Consider the following 15,154-nt stretch of genomic DNA (forward strand, 5'->3'; position numbering starts at 1 on the left):
AGCCTTGGGCAACTCCCCAATAAGATCTATCCCCCACATGGAATATGGCCACGGGCTTATCATAGACGTCAAGAGCATCGCTGGCATAGATGAGTAGTTTGCAAAGCGCTGGCAGCGATCGCATGCCCTGACGAAATTTGCAGCATCCACTTTCATTGTAGGCCAATATTATCCTTGGCACAAAACTTTCATTGCCAACGAGCTACCCCCCGAGTGATTGCCACAGATTCCTTCCTGCACTTTCCTTAAGATAAAATTTCCTTCCTCTTCATCAACAGATCTAAGAAGCGGTTGATTGAAGCCCCTCTTATAAAGAATTTTATCGTACACCACATACCTTGCAGCCTGGTAGCGGAGTCGCCGAGCCTTGAACTTATCCTCGGGGAGGGTTCCCTTGTGAATATAAGCGAGAATGAGTGTCATCCATGTTTCCTTGGGCGCCACATCCACTTGCATCATCTCTACTTCCGGGATGCTAGGAATCTCCTGGATCTCTAGGGGTATAGATCCCAATAACACAGCTTCCTGCTGCGACCCCATTTTTGCCAGGGCATCCGCGTTGCTGTTCTTCTCCCGCGGTACACACTCCAGCCTAACTTCTCTGAACTTTTCAATCAGGCGCTGCGCGCATCTCAAGTACAATTATGTCCGCGGTCCTTGAGCTTGAAACCCCCCATTCACCTGATTTACCACTAGCTCCGAGTCACTCATCACAATTAGGTTCCGCACTCCCATTTCCAAAGCGATCTTTAAGCCATTAATCAATGCTTCATATTCTGCATCATTATTTGTTGCATAAAATTTGAAGTGAATTGCGCTCATCAGATGATGGCCTTCTGGAGACACGAGTACTATACCCGCACCTGATCCTCCATTGTTAACTGCCCCATCCACATGCAAGATCCACCAGGGATGTGGAAATTCCTCCAAAGAGTCCTCTGTATGAGAAGGATGTAGCAGCATTACTAAAATATAATTTTGTGGGATATCCTAAAGAGACTTTAGGGTATTACTTTTACACCGATCATAGGGTGTTTGTCTCCAGACATGCTACCTTCTTGGAAAAGCAGTTTATTCTTGAAGGAAAAAGTGGGAGAAAAATTGAACTTGATGAAGTTCAAGAAGCACAAACTACTACGGTTCAAGTGGAAACACCTATTCAGACTGAACAACCTTCTGTGGAACAGCCCATTCGTAGGTCAGGGAGAGTGTCTCGCCAACCTGAGAGGTATTATGGCCTTGTCATTGAGAATGATAATGAGTTGTCAATCATTGATGATGACGACCCTATGACCTATAATGAGGCTATGAGTAGTGTTGACTCGGAGAAATGGCATATTGCCATGAAATCCGAAATGGAATCGATGTATACCAACCAAGTATGGACTTTGGTTGAAGCACCTGAGGGTGTGAAGCCTATTGAGTGCAAATGGGTATACAAAAGAAAGATTGGAGCAGATGGCCAGGTGGAGACCTATAAGGCCAGGCTCGTGGCAAAAGGATTCAGACAAAGGCAAGGGATTGACTTTGATGAAACTTTTTCTCCTGTAGCCCTGTTAAAATAAATTCGGATTTTGCTTGCGATTGCTGCTTACTACGACTATGAGATCTGGAAAATGGACGTGAAAACGGCCTTCCTCAATGGGAAACTTGAAGAGGAAATGTATATGACACAGCCAGAGGGTTTTCTTTCCAAGGGAAATGAACACCTAGTGTGTAAGCTGCTGCAAACCATATATGGTTTAAAACAAGCTTCTCGTAGATGGAACATCCGTTTTGATGAGACAATCAAAGAGTTTGGTTTTATCAAAAACATAGATGAACCATGTATCTACAAGAAGGTTAGTGGGAGCGCGGTAACATTTCTTGTATTGTATGTGGATGACATACTTCTTATAGGAAATGATATACCGATGCTGCAATCAGTCAAAGTGTGGCTATCGAAGAACTTCACTATGAAGGACTTGGGAGAAACATCCTACATTCTCGGTATGAAGATCTATAGAGATAGATCTAGAAGAATGATAGGTCTTACCCAGGGTACATACATCCAGAAAGTGCTTAAAAGGTTTAGCATGGAAAACTCCAAAAGATGTCTCATACTGATGAGCCATGAAGTGTCCCTTTCCGAAAAGATGTCTCCTAAGACACCTGAGGAAAGAGAGCGTATGAGTAAGATTCCTTATGCTTCAGCAATAGGATCTATCATGTACGTGATGTTATGTACTAGGCCTGATGTTGCTTATTCAATTAGTGTGACGAGCAGATATCAGTCCGATCCAGGTGAAGACCACTGGAAAGCAGTGAAGAACATCCTTAAGTACTTGCGAAGGACTAAGGATATTTTTCTTGTTTTTGGTGGTGAATCTGAGTTGAAAATAGAGGGTTATACTGACTCTAGTTTTCAATCAGAAAGTGATGATAGCAAATCCATGTCAGGGTACGTGTTTACTCTGAATGGTGGTGCGATTACTTGGAAGAGTTCCAAACAGTCTACAACGGCTGACTTCACAGCGGAAGCAGAATATATAGCTGCAAGTGAGGCTGCAAAAGAAGCCGTTTGGATGAGGAAATTTGTTTCTGAGTTGGGAGTTGTTCCTAGCATTGAGGAGCCTATTGTGTTGTATTGTGATAACAACGCAGCAATAACACAAGCTAAGGAACCAAGATCTCATAAGAATTCCAAGCATGTCCTGTGGCGCTTTAATCTGATTAGGGAGATTGTTGAAAGAGGAGATGTCAATGTCAAGAGAGTTGACACACATAATAACATAGCAGACTCTTTAACAAAGCCACTTTCTCAAAGTCACTTTGATCGTCATAAAGACAAGATGGGTATTAGATACCAGAGTGATTGCCTTTAGTACAAGTGGGAGATTGAAAGAGATGTGTCCTAAGTCCAATCATGTATGATGATTTAGGAATAACTTTTATGTAATCTGTTTTGATTTCATTGATATTAATAAAAGACTTATTTTGTTTTTATTGCGGGCTTTATCTATTTAAGTGTTTAAATAATATATACCATAGTTTAGAGTAAAGCTTTTTATGGATTATGATGAGATCATAATAATGAGACCTAAAAGATGATAACTCTGAACTTAAATAGTTCCTGGTCGTAGGATTACTAACTGGTAATTAGTAATCCGCAAAGATCGGTACATACTATGCTTGCTTCATTATGAAGGTTGTCTGTTCTCATAGACATTTGTGTGGTGACACTATAGCTAGTATGTAGGTGCTTATTATAGAATAATTCACTGAACATGACTCACACAACTGAACAACTGATGGAGTTCACTCACGTGTCAGCAGATGTTCACATAGTGATAGTTGTACAAGTATCCTTAGATTTGAGGTCATCATAGTCATCTTGTGTACACTGAACTATACTTTGGTTTAGTTCTTAGTCTCCAGGGACAATAATAAGGGCTCTACTGGGTATAGGAATTTGTACACGAAGATAGTGTATGATCAATAAAGGATCTACCCCTTCCAGTGAAGGAAGAGAATGTTCAATGCTGATCCACTTATGCTAGTTCAGGAATCTCTGGCCAGAGTTAATGAAATTAGAAGGAAGTTTCTAATTCACATTAATTAGAACTAAACATAGTGAATGGGAAAACATATGATTAAAGAAGATAGGCTTGACACAAGTTCCATGTCTTATATTTAATCGTGACATTGCAGGGTAGAAGGAATTGATTGTACGGTAACTATTCACTGAATAGGTTCTTGATATTCTAAGCAGTGAATTCGTATTATCCGGATAGTCGCGATATGCTGAGAAGTATCCCTCACGATATAGAAAAAATATGATTAATTTATTAATTAATCATATTTAATGAATTAGAGAATTTAAATAAATAATGATAAAATAGTTTTATTATTATTTATTTCTACTACCGGCTTAATATTGAACCTACAGGGTCACACCATAAAAGAGAATGATTTAATGGTGGAGGAATTAATTAATAATGGCTGATAATTATTTATTTATGAAATAAATAATTAATTAGCAAATTTAATAATTAATTAAATGAGATTTAATTGATTATAAATTAATTAAGAAAAAGTTCTTAATATTATTAATTAACAATTTAACTTTTGGAAATTAAATCAAGTGAGAAAATTATTTTCTAAAGTGTTTAGAAAAAAGGATTAATAATTAAACGGTGTTTTAATTATTAGTTAATTGGTTAATGAGAATAATCAATTAAAGGGTTAATAATAATAATATTTTATGGGAAAATTTTCAGCTGAAATTTTTGTCTATAAATATACTATTATAAACCCTATTTGCCTCAACCAAGGAAAACGAAAGAAAACCCTAATTCTCTCAACCCCTTCCTCCTCCATTACTTTGATCTCTTGGTGGATACCGGTGGAGTGCTTCACACTTGAGGAGCAGCTGCTAGGGATCTCCGTTCATTATTATGGATCGCTTTTAAAGGTTAGTAATTGATCCCTCGATTTATTCACGATTTATATGCGATTATATGGATTTTATATCAAGAAAAATATTTTACCATGCTTCTGTGATGTATAAAATCCTACACTTTTGTGGATTCAACTTCATGCGAAACCTCCTTAAAATGTCAAACATTTCCATCAAGTGCTTGATATGGTCATTCGCCACCTTGGATTTTAACAACATATCATTCACATACACCTCCATGGTTCTCCCAATCTGGTTTTTGAACATCATATTCACCAACTGTTGATAGGTTGCGCCAGCATTAATCAATCCAAACGGCATCCATATGTAGCAGTACAGCCCCCTGTCGGTGATGAAGGATGTATGCTCTTGATCAGGACCATACATGGGAATCTGATTGTAACCAGAGTATGCATCCATGAAACTTAGCAAGGCATGCCCTGCCATCGCGTCAACCAACTGATCAATTCGTGGGAGCGGGAAACTATCCTTTGGACATGCCTTATTGAGATCTGTGAAATCTACACACGTCCTCCACTTTCCGTTTAGTTTTTTTACGAGCACCGGATTTGCAAGCCACTCGGAGTAGTAAGATTCTTTGATCAACCCCACTTCCAACAGTCGGTTAACCTCTTCTTTTAACGCTATCGCCCTTTCCCCGCTCACTGGGCGACGCTTCTGTCGCACACCCATGTAATTAGGGAGAATGTTTAAACGATGACACATTACTCCGGGGTCAATTCCCACCATGTCTGAATGACTCCATGCGAAGAAATCGAGATTTTTAAACAGAAAATGAGTAAGTTTTTCCCTCATTTCATCACTTAGCTGGGATCCCACTTTCAAAACCTTGATTCGGTCGCCCTTGTCGACCAGAACAGATATTGTGTCTTCGGCCAGCCCCGTCTTCTCAGCGGGCATAAGGATCCTGGGATCCAGATCAAAATCAAAGTCTCGGGGGTCCTCGAAGCCCATTCTTGCGTCTGAGGGCGCGTCCCCATGTGTGGGAGCATCTACCTCAGGACAAGGCATGTTCTTGTGCAACGCAGGTGCGGAGGGTGCGTCCTCATATTTAGGAGAATCAACCTCAATTCCATTTTCACTCTTCAAGGGCGCGTCCTCTTTTTGAGGAGCATCCACCTTGAGGCTACTTTCGAGACTTTGTAAAATCTCACTTCTTCCTTCCAACTTTTCTCCGTTAACCTCCTTTTGCATGATCTCTTCTATATGGCTCACCAGAACTTCTTCCACGCTACGGATTCTCGAAATATTCCCAACATCAAAATATGGATCTCGGTGGTATTGGTTTCTTCCTCCTACGGGCCTTCCATAAAATAGTGGGCATGAACCTCTCCACTTGGTTTTGTATGAATGTCCTCCGTACCTTCAAATATAAGACCCTTTCCCTCGTATCTTCTCCTGCGGAATTCCTTAACAACCTTGTGATAGCAGTCGCATGACTCGTATTGCGACCCTCTCAGACTGCCTACTCCGTTAGGTGTTGGGAACTTTATCATCAAGTGATATATCGAGGTTATCACCCTGAACGCCCGTAACTAAGGTCTGCCCACCAGCACGTTGTGCGCAGAGTCTTGATCCAGCACTTTGAAATCTATCATTTGAGTGACAGACAGAGCTCCTTCCCCAAGTGTGACGGGAAGCCTAACCGAACCCATAACTCTCACTGCTTTCCAGTAAATCCATAGACATGTGCATCTTCAAAATACATGTCGCTATCCGGAAAACCCAGTTTTTTGTACGTGCTGTAATACAGGATATTCGCAGAGCTCCCGTTGTCCAAAAAGACCCGATACACGTTCATTGCCCCAATAAGCATAGTTATTACCAGTGCATCGTTATGGGGATAATGTACCCATCTCGACTCTCTCTCCCTGAATGTAATATCAGCTGATTCCCCTTTGAATATTTTTGGAGGTCTATTTTCCAAAGTATGAATGTTGTTAAGTGGCGGGTGTCGTGCTTCTCTTGCATTTCTTTCCAACGCCCGATTACTATCACCGACAAAAGGGTGTCCTCCAAAAATTGCCCTGATACTACCAGCTCTTTGGAACTTAACCTCCGCTGTCTTTTCAGCGTCCTCTTTCCGCGGGGGTTGCCTTTCATCTTTCCCTTTGTCATCATCCCCCCTGCGTCATTTTACCTTGTCAATCCATTCTCTCAGGTATCCCGCCTTCATCAATTCTTCAATTTCATCTTTCAGGTGATGACATTCATGGGTGTAGTGGCCGGTAGACTCATGGTAATCACAATACTTCTTCTTATCTCTACTCTGCCATGAAGTTAGACGGTCTGGTTTCTTGAAGATTCCTCTATCCTTATTCACCTCAAAGATATGATCAATGGATGCTGTCAGTGGAGTGTAGTTGCTTACTCTCCTTTCATAGTTCGATGGCGGGCTCCATTCTCTCCGCGTGTTTACGGTGTTCACCCTATTAGGGATTCGGGCATTTCACCGATAATCCGGGCTCACGGATCTATCTCTTCTCTTGGCTCGCCCCTTGGAGTTATGGGTGTTATCATTCTTTTTTGTTTCTGCAAGCGACTGCTCAATCCCTTTAAACGATTCCGCCTGCGCAAGTACATCAGCTAATGATACAGGGTCCTTCCCTTGCAAGTGCTTCCAGAAATCTGTTCCCACACACAGACCAGCTATAAGAAGTATTTTCAGTGTTTCATCAGTTGTGCCCCTCACCAAAGTGGATTCTGCATTGAACCTTTTAAAGTATGAGGTCAACCTTTCTCCTTCCTTCTGTTTCACATTGGCCAGTGTAGTAACTGGTGGCGTATACTTCACTGCAGCCTGGAACTGAATTAGAAACAAAGTTTTTTATCTGTTCCCAATATGTGATCACACCTGGACCAAGTTTCTGGAACCACTGCTGAGCGCCTTCTCTAAAGGTGGCCTCCAAGAGGCGGCATCGAGCCAAATCAGGTACTTGATATACATCCATCTCAATGTTGAAACACCCCAAAAATTCCACCGGGTCAGAATTCCCGTGAAAACGCAAGTCATTGGTTGTATTCCTATATCCTGCAGGCAACTGCGCTTCCCTCACAACAGCAGCAAAAGGGGAAGGAGCTTGCGCAGTCGCTGTTACCCTACCTCCTTCAAGATGGTTGAGCAACCTCTTAAGATCATTCACGTTGAACGTCCCTACCCCAGGAATGGTTTGGACGTTGGGTTGTTCCCCTTGGTTACTCCCCGGGTGTACCGGTGGATCTTGCCGCCCCTCGCCCTGAGGCTGCGGCTGTGGTATGTTTCCATCTTGATTTTGAGCGTTCCCTTGCGCATGAAGTTCCTCCTGACCGTATCATCATTGTTTTGCAACCTTTCTTGACCTCGTCCGCCGTCCCGGTCATGAGGACGCGTCCTGGTTCCATTGCCTGAAATACTGTGGGAAGATATAGGGATAATGACAAGGGGTTCTCCAGTAGAGGGCGCGCCATCTTTTCTTCCATTATATGGCGCCCTTGCATGATGGTACCCCATCCTTCCTCGTCCATTCCCATGATAGCCTCGACCATAATTTCCAAACCTTCCTCACGGAGGGGCACGCTCGTGCTCGCGGTGCCGCGCCTTATCATCCCTTGGGTCTATAGGGGGCACACGCGTTGTATCACGGGGCCTCGTGTCTCCAACGTTTCTTTCTTCCTGCCATTCCACCAGCAACATTCTCAAATCGTCGTCTCCCAACCTTATGCCAAGCCTTCTCTTCAAGGTCAAAAAATCTCTTCTTTCCTCCTCTGGGTTTTGAACATTTTTCGCACGACGACGCTCGTCCAGCGTACGCCCAGACCTGTGTGGATGTGGCATTTCTTGATTGCCGGGATGAGGCCTCGTTCTACCGTCCGTGTCTTCATCGACAAGCTCCACAATGGGTTCTACATCATCTGAATACTCCAAACGCCGCGGAGTGATTCGCGGGTTTTCGCCGCTGGCATGGGTATCCCCCTCAACTACGGGTGCTTTCCCTACGGCTTGGCCACGACGGGGAAAACGATGACCCCTCCTCGTCCTGCGACGCTCCACCGTATTCAGCCTTGACTGAAAACTGTTAAGCGTATCCCCCATGCGGTAAAACTGCTCTAAGATATCAGCATTGCTGATGAGAACTGGAGGTGTTCCTCCCATATCTGGAGCTCTCGGGGGATCTGCCATGTTTTTGGGCACGTAGGGTTCATGGCGGGTGTAGCCTCCCTCGCCTTCTCCTTCAGATCTGCTATCACTTCCATCATAAGAACTTCCATCATGATTGTAAAACATCTTTTCCTCCCAAGATTACGATCTTAATCAGCACCCCTCCTTCTAGCGCCAATTTGTTGACGGAGGAATCCGGTAACAACAAAGATTGAGGTTTCTCGCCGGAATTAAGATCTATGGTGGTGGTTCTTTGCCGGAAAATCAAGCGGTTTGTGGTGGTTTGTGGTCATTTTAGGCTGATATTGATCAGAGTAAGTGGTGGCTCTCTTATCAGCTCTCAACTTCTTACCCTCTTAATGTGCCTACGTACCCTTTATATAGGGATAAAGCCTGACATAGTTCTTGTGGAACAAGAAATCTAATGGGCTTAGACTTCTTATCCCTAGGCCCGGTAGAAGCCCATCCAGAATCCATCTTCCGCTAGCTTTAGGAATGTCCAACTATGAGGTCCAACCGCGAAGGGCCAAGGCTCATCCATAATCGCAGGACTTCACGGATAGTGCATCTCCCTGCGCAAGGATAACAACCCGCTACAGCTATCTCCCTTGATTTACGGATGCAGGTATAACCACGGTTCACCCCAAGTGTCGGACGCATCCCTGTCCTCCGAATGAGGATAACCCACCAGATAACAGGATAGGTGATCCCAAGCTTTTGGGTGCAAAGTGCAGGATGACTCCAAAGTTCTCCAAGGAGGACACCCGTTGAATACAAGAACAGAGTTCCCAAAGCACACACCAATGTTAACCCCACATCCCCAACGAGGACACCTTTTGAATACAGGAGGAGGCCTTCAATCATCAGGCATAGCCCTGGAGGCCTTCAAGCTTTTCATGGACATCCCCCTCCTTGACGGACTCAAGGAGGGAATTCTTCAAAGAGTACCTGCAACAAATATGTTAGTAGAAACAATCTCCATTGCTCCCTTCCAAGAATGCTTTTTCCTGAATGATCCTCATGAGAGAGCACTGACCAAACACAGGACGCGTCCTATGTCGTTGGGCGCGTCTTCACCTCCATGACGCATGTATCGCCTCCCTAATATTTTCCTTTCACTACCTTCCACAATGGCAGGACGCGTCCTCAGCAGGACAGGCGCGTCCTCCAGCTTATATTGCCAAAAGATCATAACTACCGGACATATTCACCACGGTGGACGCGTCCACAATATTTGGGCGCGTTCTACCCTAATCATGTGCTCCCAAGCTTCCTTATTATCAAACCATCTTTCATAAAACATCTCCTCAACGTTGGGCGCGTCCTGTATGCCTGGACGCGTCCTAACCTTTTACAATGCAACACCGAGTTTGACTGTAATTAGCCCGTGTTTGACCCGAGTCAATCCAATGCCAAATTTTGGGTATTACAATATATATCTATGATACTTATTAATTGTGCGCTTATAATTAAGATGTGGTTTCATAATAGGAAGAAAACATGTCTACCAACATAGTGAATTCTTCTTCTTTCTACTTTGAACATCGGTGAAGTTAATTGATCTATAATCTATACTATAATATTATAAGCGAAACATGTTTCGTTTCGTCCGTTAATTAACACATTCCTAAAAAGTATGTTAACATCTTTCAAAATATAGTTTAAACAAATATAATTTAATTAAAAAAATCATGTATCTAATAGAACTACAAACTCTATTATTTATTATCCAACTTAATATCTAATCGCACTCAACTTCAATTCTACCTTTTTGCCAAAAGTAATTTTATTAATTCAAATTATAATATAACAAATTAATAAATCAAGAACATATTAAAAAAATCAATATTTAAGAAAATATCAAATCATCCGCATACACCACGACTCCCGCTTTCATATAGGCGAAGTGACGGTGTAATAGGAAAACATTTTAATATTTTTAATTATTTAAAATTTTAATCATTCAATAATATAATACATACAAAATAATACATAAATATTATAACTTCATTAATATTTATAACATATAATTATTTTTTAATTATTTTTATGAAATAATAAAATTACAAATATTATAATCAGTCCGTGCATCGCACGGGTTATATGCTAGTATATTATAATAGACGAAACATTAAAACTTTGGTATTTGGTCGTTCGGTACTTGCTGAAATTACTTAATTAATCTTACTTAATTATATTAATTCTATTTATTGGATCGATCAATTCTAATTCTAATTGATATTGAAGTCAACTTCCTCTATTTTACCAATTTCAATTCTATTTTATATCGAACTCTATATCATTATAATTTATATTAAATTCAACTAATAATTGGGTCGATCAATTCTAATTCTCATTGATTTTGAAGTCAATTTCCTCTATTATTTTACCAATTTCAATTCTATTTTATACTGAACTCTATATCATTATAATTTATATTAAATTCAACTTCTTCTATTAATTTAAATTTTAATTCATACAGAATCCTATATTATTCTAATTTGTTACTTCGAGCTAAATTAAATTTAAGCAAACTAAATATAATTATTAAGATTTAGTTGATATAATGTGACTCGGGCTAAGATAAAACAATAATACTACCAAACCTCCTAAAAAAATATATTAATGAATTTAGATAAACAATAATATGTTTTATTTTATTTAGGATACAAAAATACATTATACAATTGATTCAGATTAACACAAAACTAAAATAAAAATACAATTCGGCCAACAAAAACAAAATCATATATTCAAATTATTCAGTCGAAATCAAAATTATGTTATTGATCCAGATTTAAAAAAAAAACTAAAAATAATTATTTTTATTTGGTCGGTGTATTGGGCATCGGGCTAAAATAAAATAATGTAAATCACTTATCTGAGAAAAATTAAATTAATATTAAACTAAGTATAATTCGTATCCTATTGATGTGAACTAAAAAATCAAATTTTAATTAAAATATAAATATTATTTTTAAAAAATACACATAAAATTATCAATAAAACTATATCGTTGAATCAGTAATATTATTTTTTTAAAATATCTTTTATAGAGTTATAGTTAATTGATTAATTAATCAGCATACTAAAATAAAATTTTTTAAGGCCCCAACATAATGAAGACATTATATTTTTACCCTCATTAAAATAATAATTTTGTTATAATAATATTCCCCCTACTAATGCAATGTTATCACTTTAAATAAGTTTTAATATTTTAAACAATTATGAACATATACGTCTACCAATATAATGATCATGAAGTCATATCATTTAGCCCGCAAGGGTTGGCTCAGTTGGTTAAAGAGGGGATAACTATCCTCTTGGTCACAGGTTCGAATCCCACGGGAGGAGAATTTATGATTATGCCTCCTGAGTCAGAGTTTGTCGCTTAAATGCGGTTTACCTTGCGTGAATCCGTAGGGTTTACCCAGTGCGCACCGAAAGGTAGCGGCTGCGGTTTACCTACGATTAAAAAAGAGTCATATCATTTATAGTTTTAAATGAACAAAATTTAGAATTAAATTCAAAATATTTATTAAAAAAATTATATAATATTAAAAAATATGGCAATCTGTGCATCGCACGGGTTTTAAGCTAGTACTTTCTAAAGTTTAATATAATTGTATATTAGTAACAAAAATTGAAACATCGTGTACATTTAGAAAAATAAATAATATCGTATAACATCATTTCTATCTTGAAATTTATATAATCTGTTTAATTTGGTTATATTTTTAAAATTAATATTTTAAAATTTTAATGGTAGATTTTTAAAATTAATATTTTTTAGTTCTTTTAAAAATTAATATTTTAAAACTAATATTTTTTTTAAAAAAAATTGTGAATTAAATTTTTGATTGTATATTTTTATTCACAAAAATAAAATTAAAAAAATAATAATTTTAACTATTCGGTCAAAACACCTAAAAATATGTGTCAAATATCAAAGCGTCAATTATTTAAAAACAAATAGTGTACAACAAGTTTCAATTACCTTACACTAATAAAAAATGGACCTACACAAATTACAATTAATATCAACACATCTTTAAGCCTTCTTACACTATATACTAAAGCAAAATACAGATGAGTCAACAAACCCCAAAATTATACACGTGTCGTTCTCACAGTTAAACTGAACAGTTGTCATTTTTAGATTTTTTTATACAAACAAAGTAGATGTACACGTGTCAATATATTTTCCCTACATAACTTATTTGCCCTACCTAAGTGCATGCTACACCATTAATAAAATATAATAATAATAAAAATGTTGACACTCCCAATGCATGCGACTATGACATAATAACGAAAAAAATCAATAAAACACTTATGAGTTATCGTATCTATTATTATAATTTTTCGATATTAACTTTTGTAATTTACTCAAAATTTGAATTATTTTTAAGATTCATTTCTTTTTACTAAAACAATTACAAACGCCGTTATATATTAGTTTTAATTACTTTTTTAAAATGATTATTTTTTAAAATAGGTGCATATTATGATGTATATGATAAATAATAAAACTATTGTATTAAAAAATACAAGGTGACCCGGTCATTTTTAAAGAAATTAAAAATGTTTCGGTAGAATTTTAAATTTTAAATTTGAACCATATAAAATTTGAGAGAATACTCCTGAAACTTGAATTCATTATCCCAATTTGAATTTGATTTTAAAAAAAAATTGATTTTTCAACAAGTGTACAGAATTCTCAGGATACATTGGCATTAGAAACTTTTGTATTCTCGATGGAGCAACATGATAGTTTCAATGTGTTACTTTTAAATTCAAAATTTAAAATTATTGAAAGAACTAACAACTTAATTCATTCCGCTAAGAAATAAATATACGTCGGTTCTTTTACATTAATTATTTGTACTTTCTAGAAGAAACTGAAACATCAACATTTAACACCAACTCAGTGGAAGTTTTTACATAGATTTTAATAATCATATACGACTATATAAGCCAAGTTGTAAGCATATTTGATTTGTATATGGTCATTATACAGGAAGATGTTTTAAAATATATACTAAAAATGACTATTACAAGTTCATAGAAGAGATAACACCTCTAAGTCAGACTACTACTGTTAAAGTTAGAATCATACAGTTATGGAGGCCACCTAGCTTTAAAAACCCTAATAAAGATGGTAGTATTGAAATGGTGTTTTTAGATGAAAAGGTAATATAGTATATATTCTTCAAGTTTGTTTTGTACTACTTTATAAAAACAATTATGCATTTGTTGTTTGTTTTTGCAGGGTAACAAAATTCAAGCCACCGTTAAGCAAAGTCTTATTAGAAGATTTTCTCACCTGCTTGTGGCAGGACAATGTCGACTCATCAACAACTTTGGAGTTGGACAAAATAATGAAAATTATAGAGCATCTCAACATCCTTACAAGATAAATTTTATTTTTTATACATCGGTGGTGAGATGTGAAGATGACATTTCCATTCCCGTTCATGGTTTTAAATTTGCATCATTTAATGATATTTTGTCTAAGAAATTGAATGATAAGTTCTTGATAGGTATGCATTTTAACTTATGTTTTAAAATTATGTTAAAAAAACTAACAAACATGGATCATATGATCATGTTCTTTTATTATTTTGACAGACATCATTGCTAGGGTTACTGGTTACCGTTCTCTTGAAAGTAACCTTAAGGATAACAAGGAGAATAAAAAATTAATCATGGAATTAGAGGATGCTGAGTATGTTACATGATTTTTAATTAAAAATAATTTTTAATTGATACAAATATGAATAACAAATTTATTGATATTTGTAGGAACAAAAATTTGAAATGTACTTTATGGGATAAGTAGGCTGAAAATGCATTCAATTTTCTATCTGAAAGTAACACTCGACCTGTCATTCTTATTATTAGAAATGCAAAAATAAAGGGATGGAGAGGTATTTATGACTGCAGTAATTTTTATTTTTAATTTTTATTAGTACTTATACTAAGTTTAAATTCTTTTGCTTATTATTAGAAATGCAAAAATAAAGGATTGGTTACGTTGTGGAATCCATTATTTTGCACATGTTTAAGTTTGAATGGTGATTATGATGAAGTTGAAGCATTCAAAAGTAGGTTAGTCATTGCTAGAAATAACAATTTGAAGTCTTTTACAATTATTTATAAAATTAATAATAATTTTTTTGTTGTTTTAGACTTGGAAATAGTCCAGTTAACTCTCTCATGCTAAAAATGCTTTATCATCATCTCAAACTTATGTTTCTTTAAAAGAAGAATTTTTGGAGATTCTTGAGAGGAAAATATTGGATGAACTGCTTGAGATTGATAAACAAATGAACTGTGTAATCTTGGCCATAATTATTGGAGTGTAATTAGAAAATAAATGGTATTATATAGCATGTAAACAATGTCACAAGAAAGTTATAGAAGTTATAGATGACAACATATCAAAGGATGGTGTGAAAAAAGTCACTGGTTTCTTTTGTAAGAAATGTAACAAGGATATACCGGCGGAGAATGTTTTTCCAAGGTATGTTTAATAAACTATTTTTATCTAT

At 37.2% G+C, this 15,154-nt stretch overlaps 1 protein-coding gene across 1 annotated transcript; it reads left to right on the top strand.

The window, feature by feature from the left end:
• Positions 1 to 13,772: 13,772 nt before the first annotated feature.
• On the top strand, positions 13,773 to 14,341 carry LOC141690895 (uncharacterized). Its single transcript, XM_074495652.1, has 3 exons — positions 13,773 to 13,793; positions 13,873 to 14,143; positions 14,232 to 14,341. The coding sequence occupies exons 1-3, from the start codon at positions 13,773 to 13,775 to the stop codon at positions 14,339 to 14,341; spliced, it is 402 nt and encodes a 133-aa protein (XP_074351753.1).
• Positions 14,342 to 15,154: the final 813 nt, after the last annotated feature.

The sequence above is a fragment of the Apium graveolens genome, chromosome 10 (assembly GCF_009905375.1).
Source record: "Apium graveolens cultivar Ventura chromosome 10, ASM990537v1, whole genome shotgun sequence".
In the NCBI taxonomy this organism is placed as follows: domain Eukaryota; kingdom Viridiplantae; phylum Streptophyta; class Magnoliopsida; order Apiales; family Apiaceae; genus Apium; species Apium graveolens.

Coding starts and splice junctions, on each gene's coding strand:
- LOC141690895 (XM_074495652.1), top strand. CDS start 13,773: ATGGTGTTTTTAGATGAAAAG. Junction 13,794..13,872: donor TGGTGTTTTTAGATGAAAAG/GTAATATAGTAT, acceptor TTGTTTTTGCAG/GGTAACAAAATTCAAGCCAC. Junction 14,144..14,231: donor GAATGATAAGTTCTTGATAG/GTATGCATTTTA, acceptor TTATTTTGACAG/ACATCATTGCTAGGGTTACT.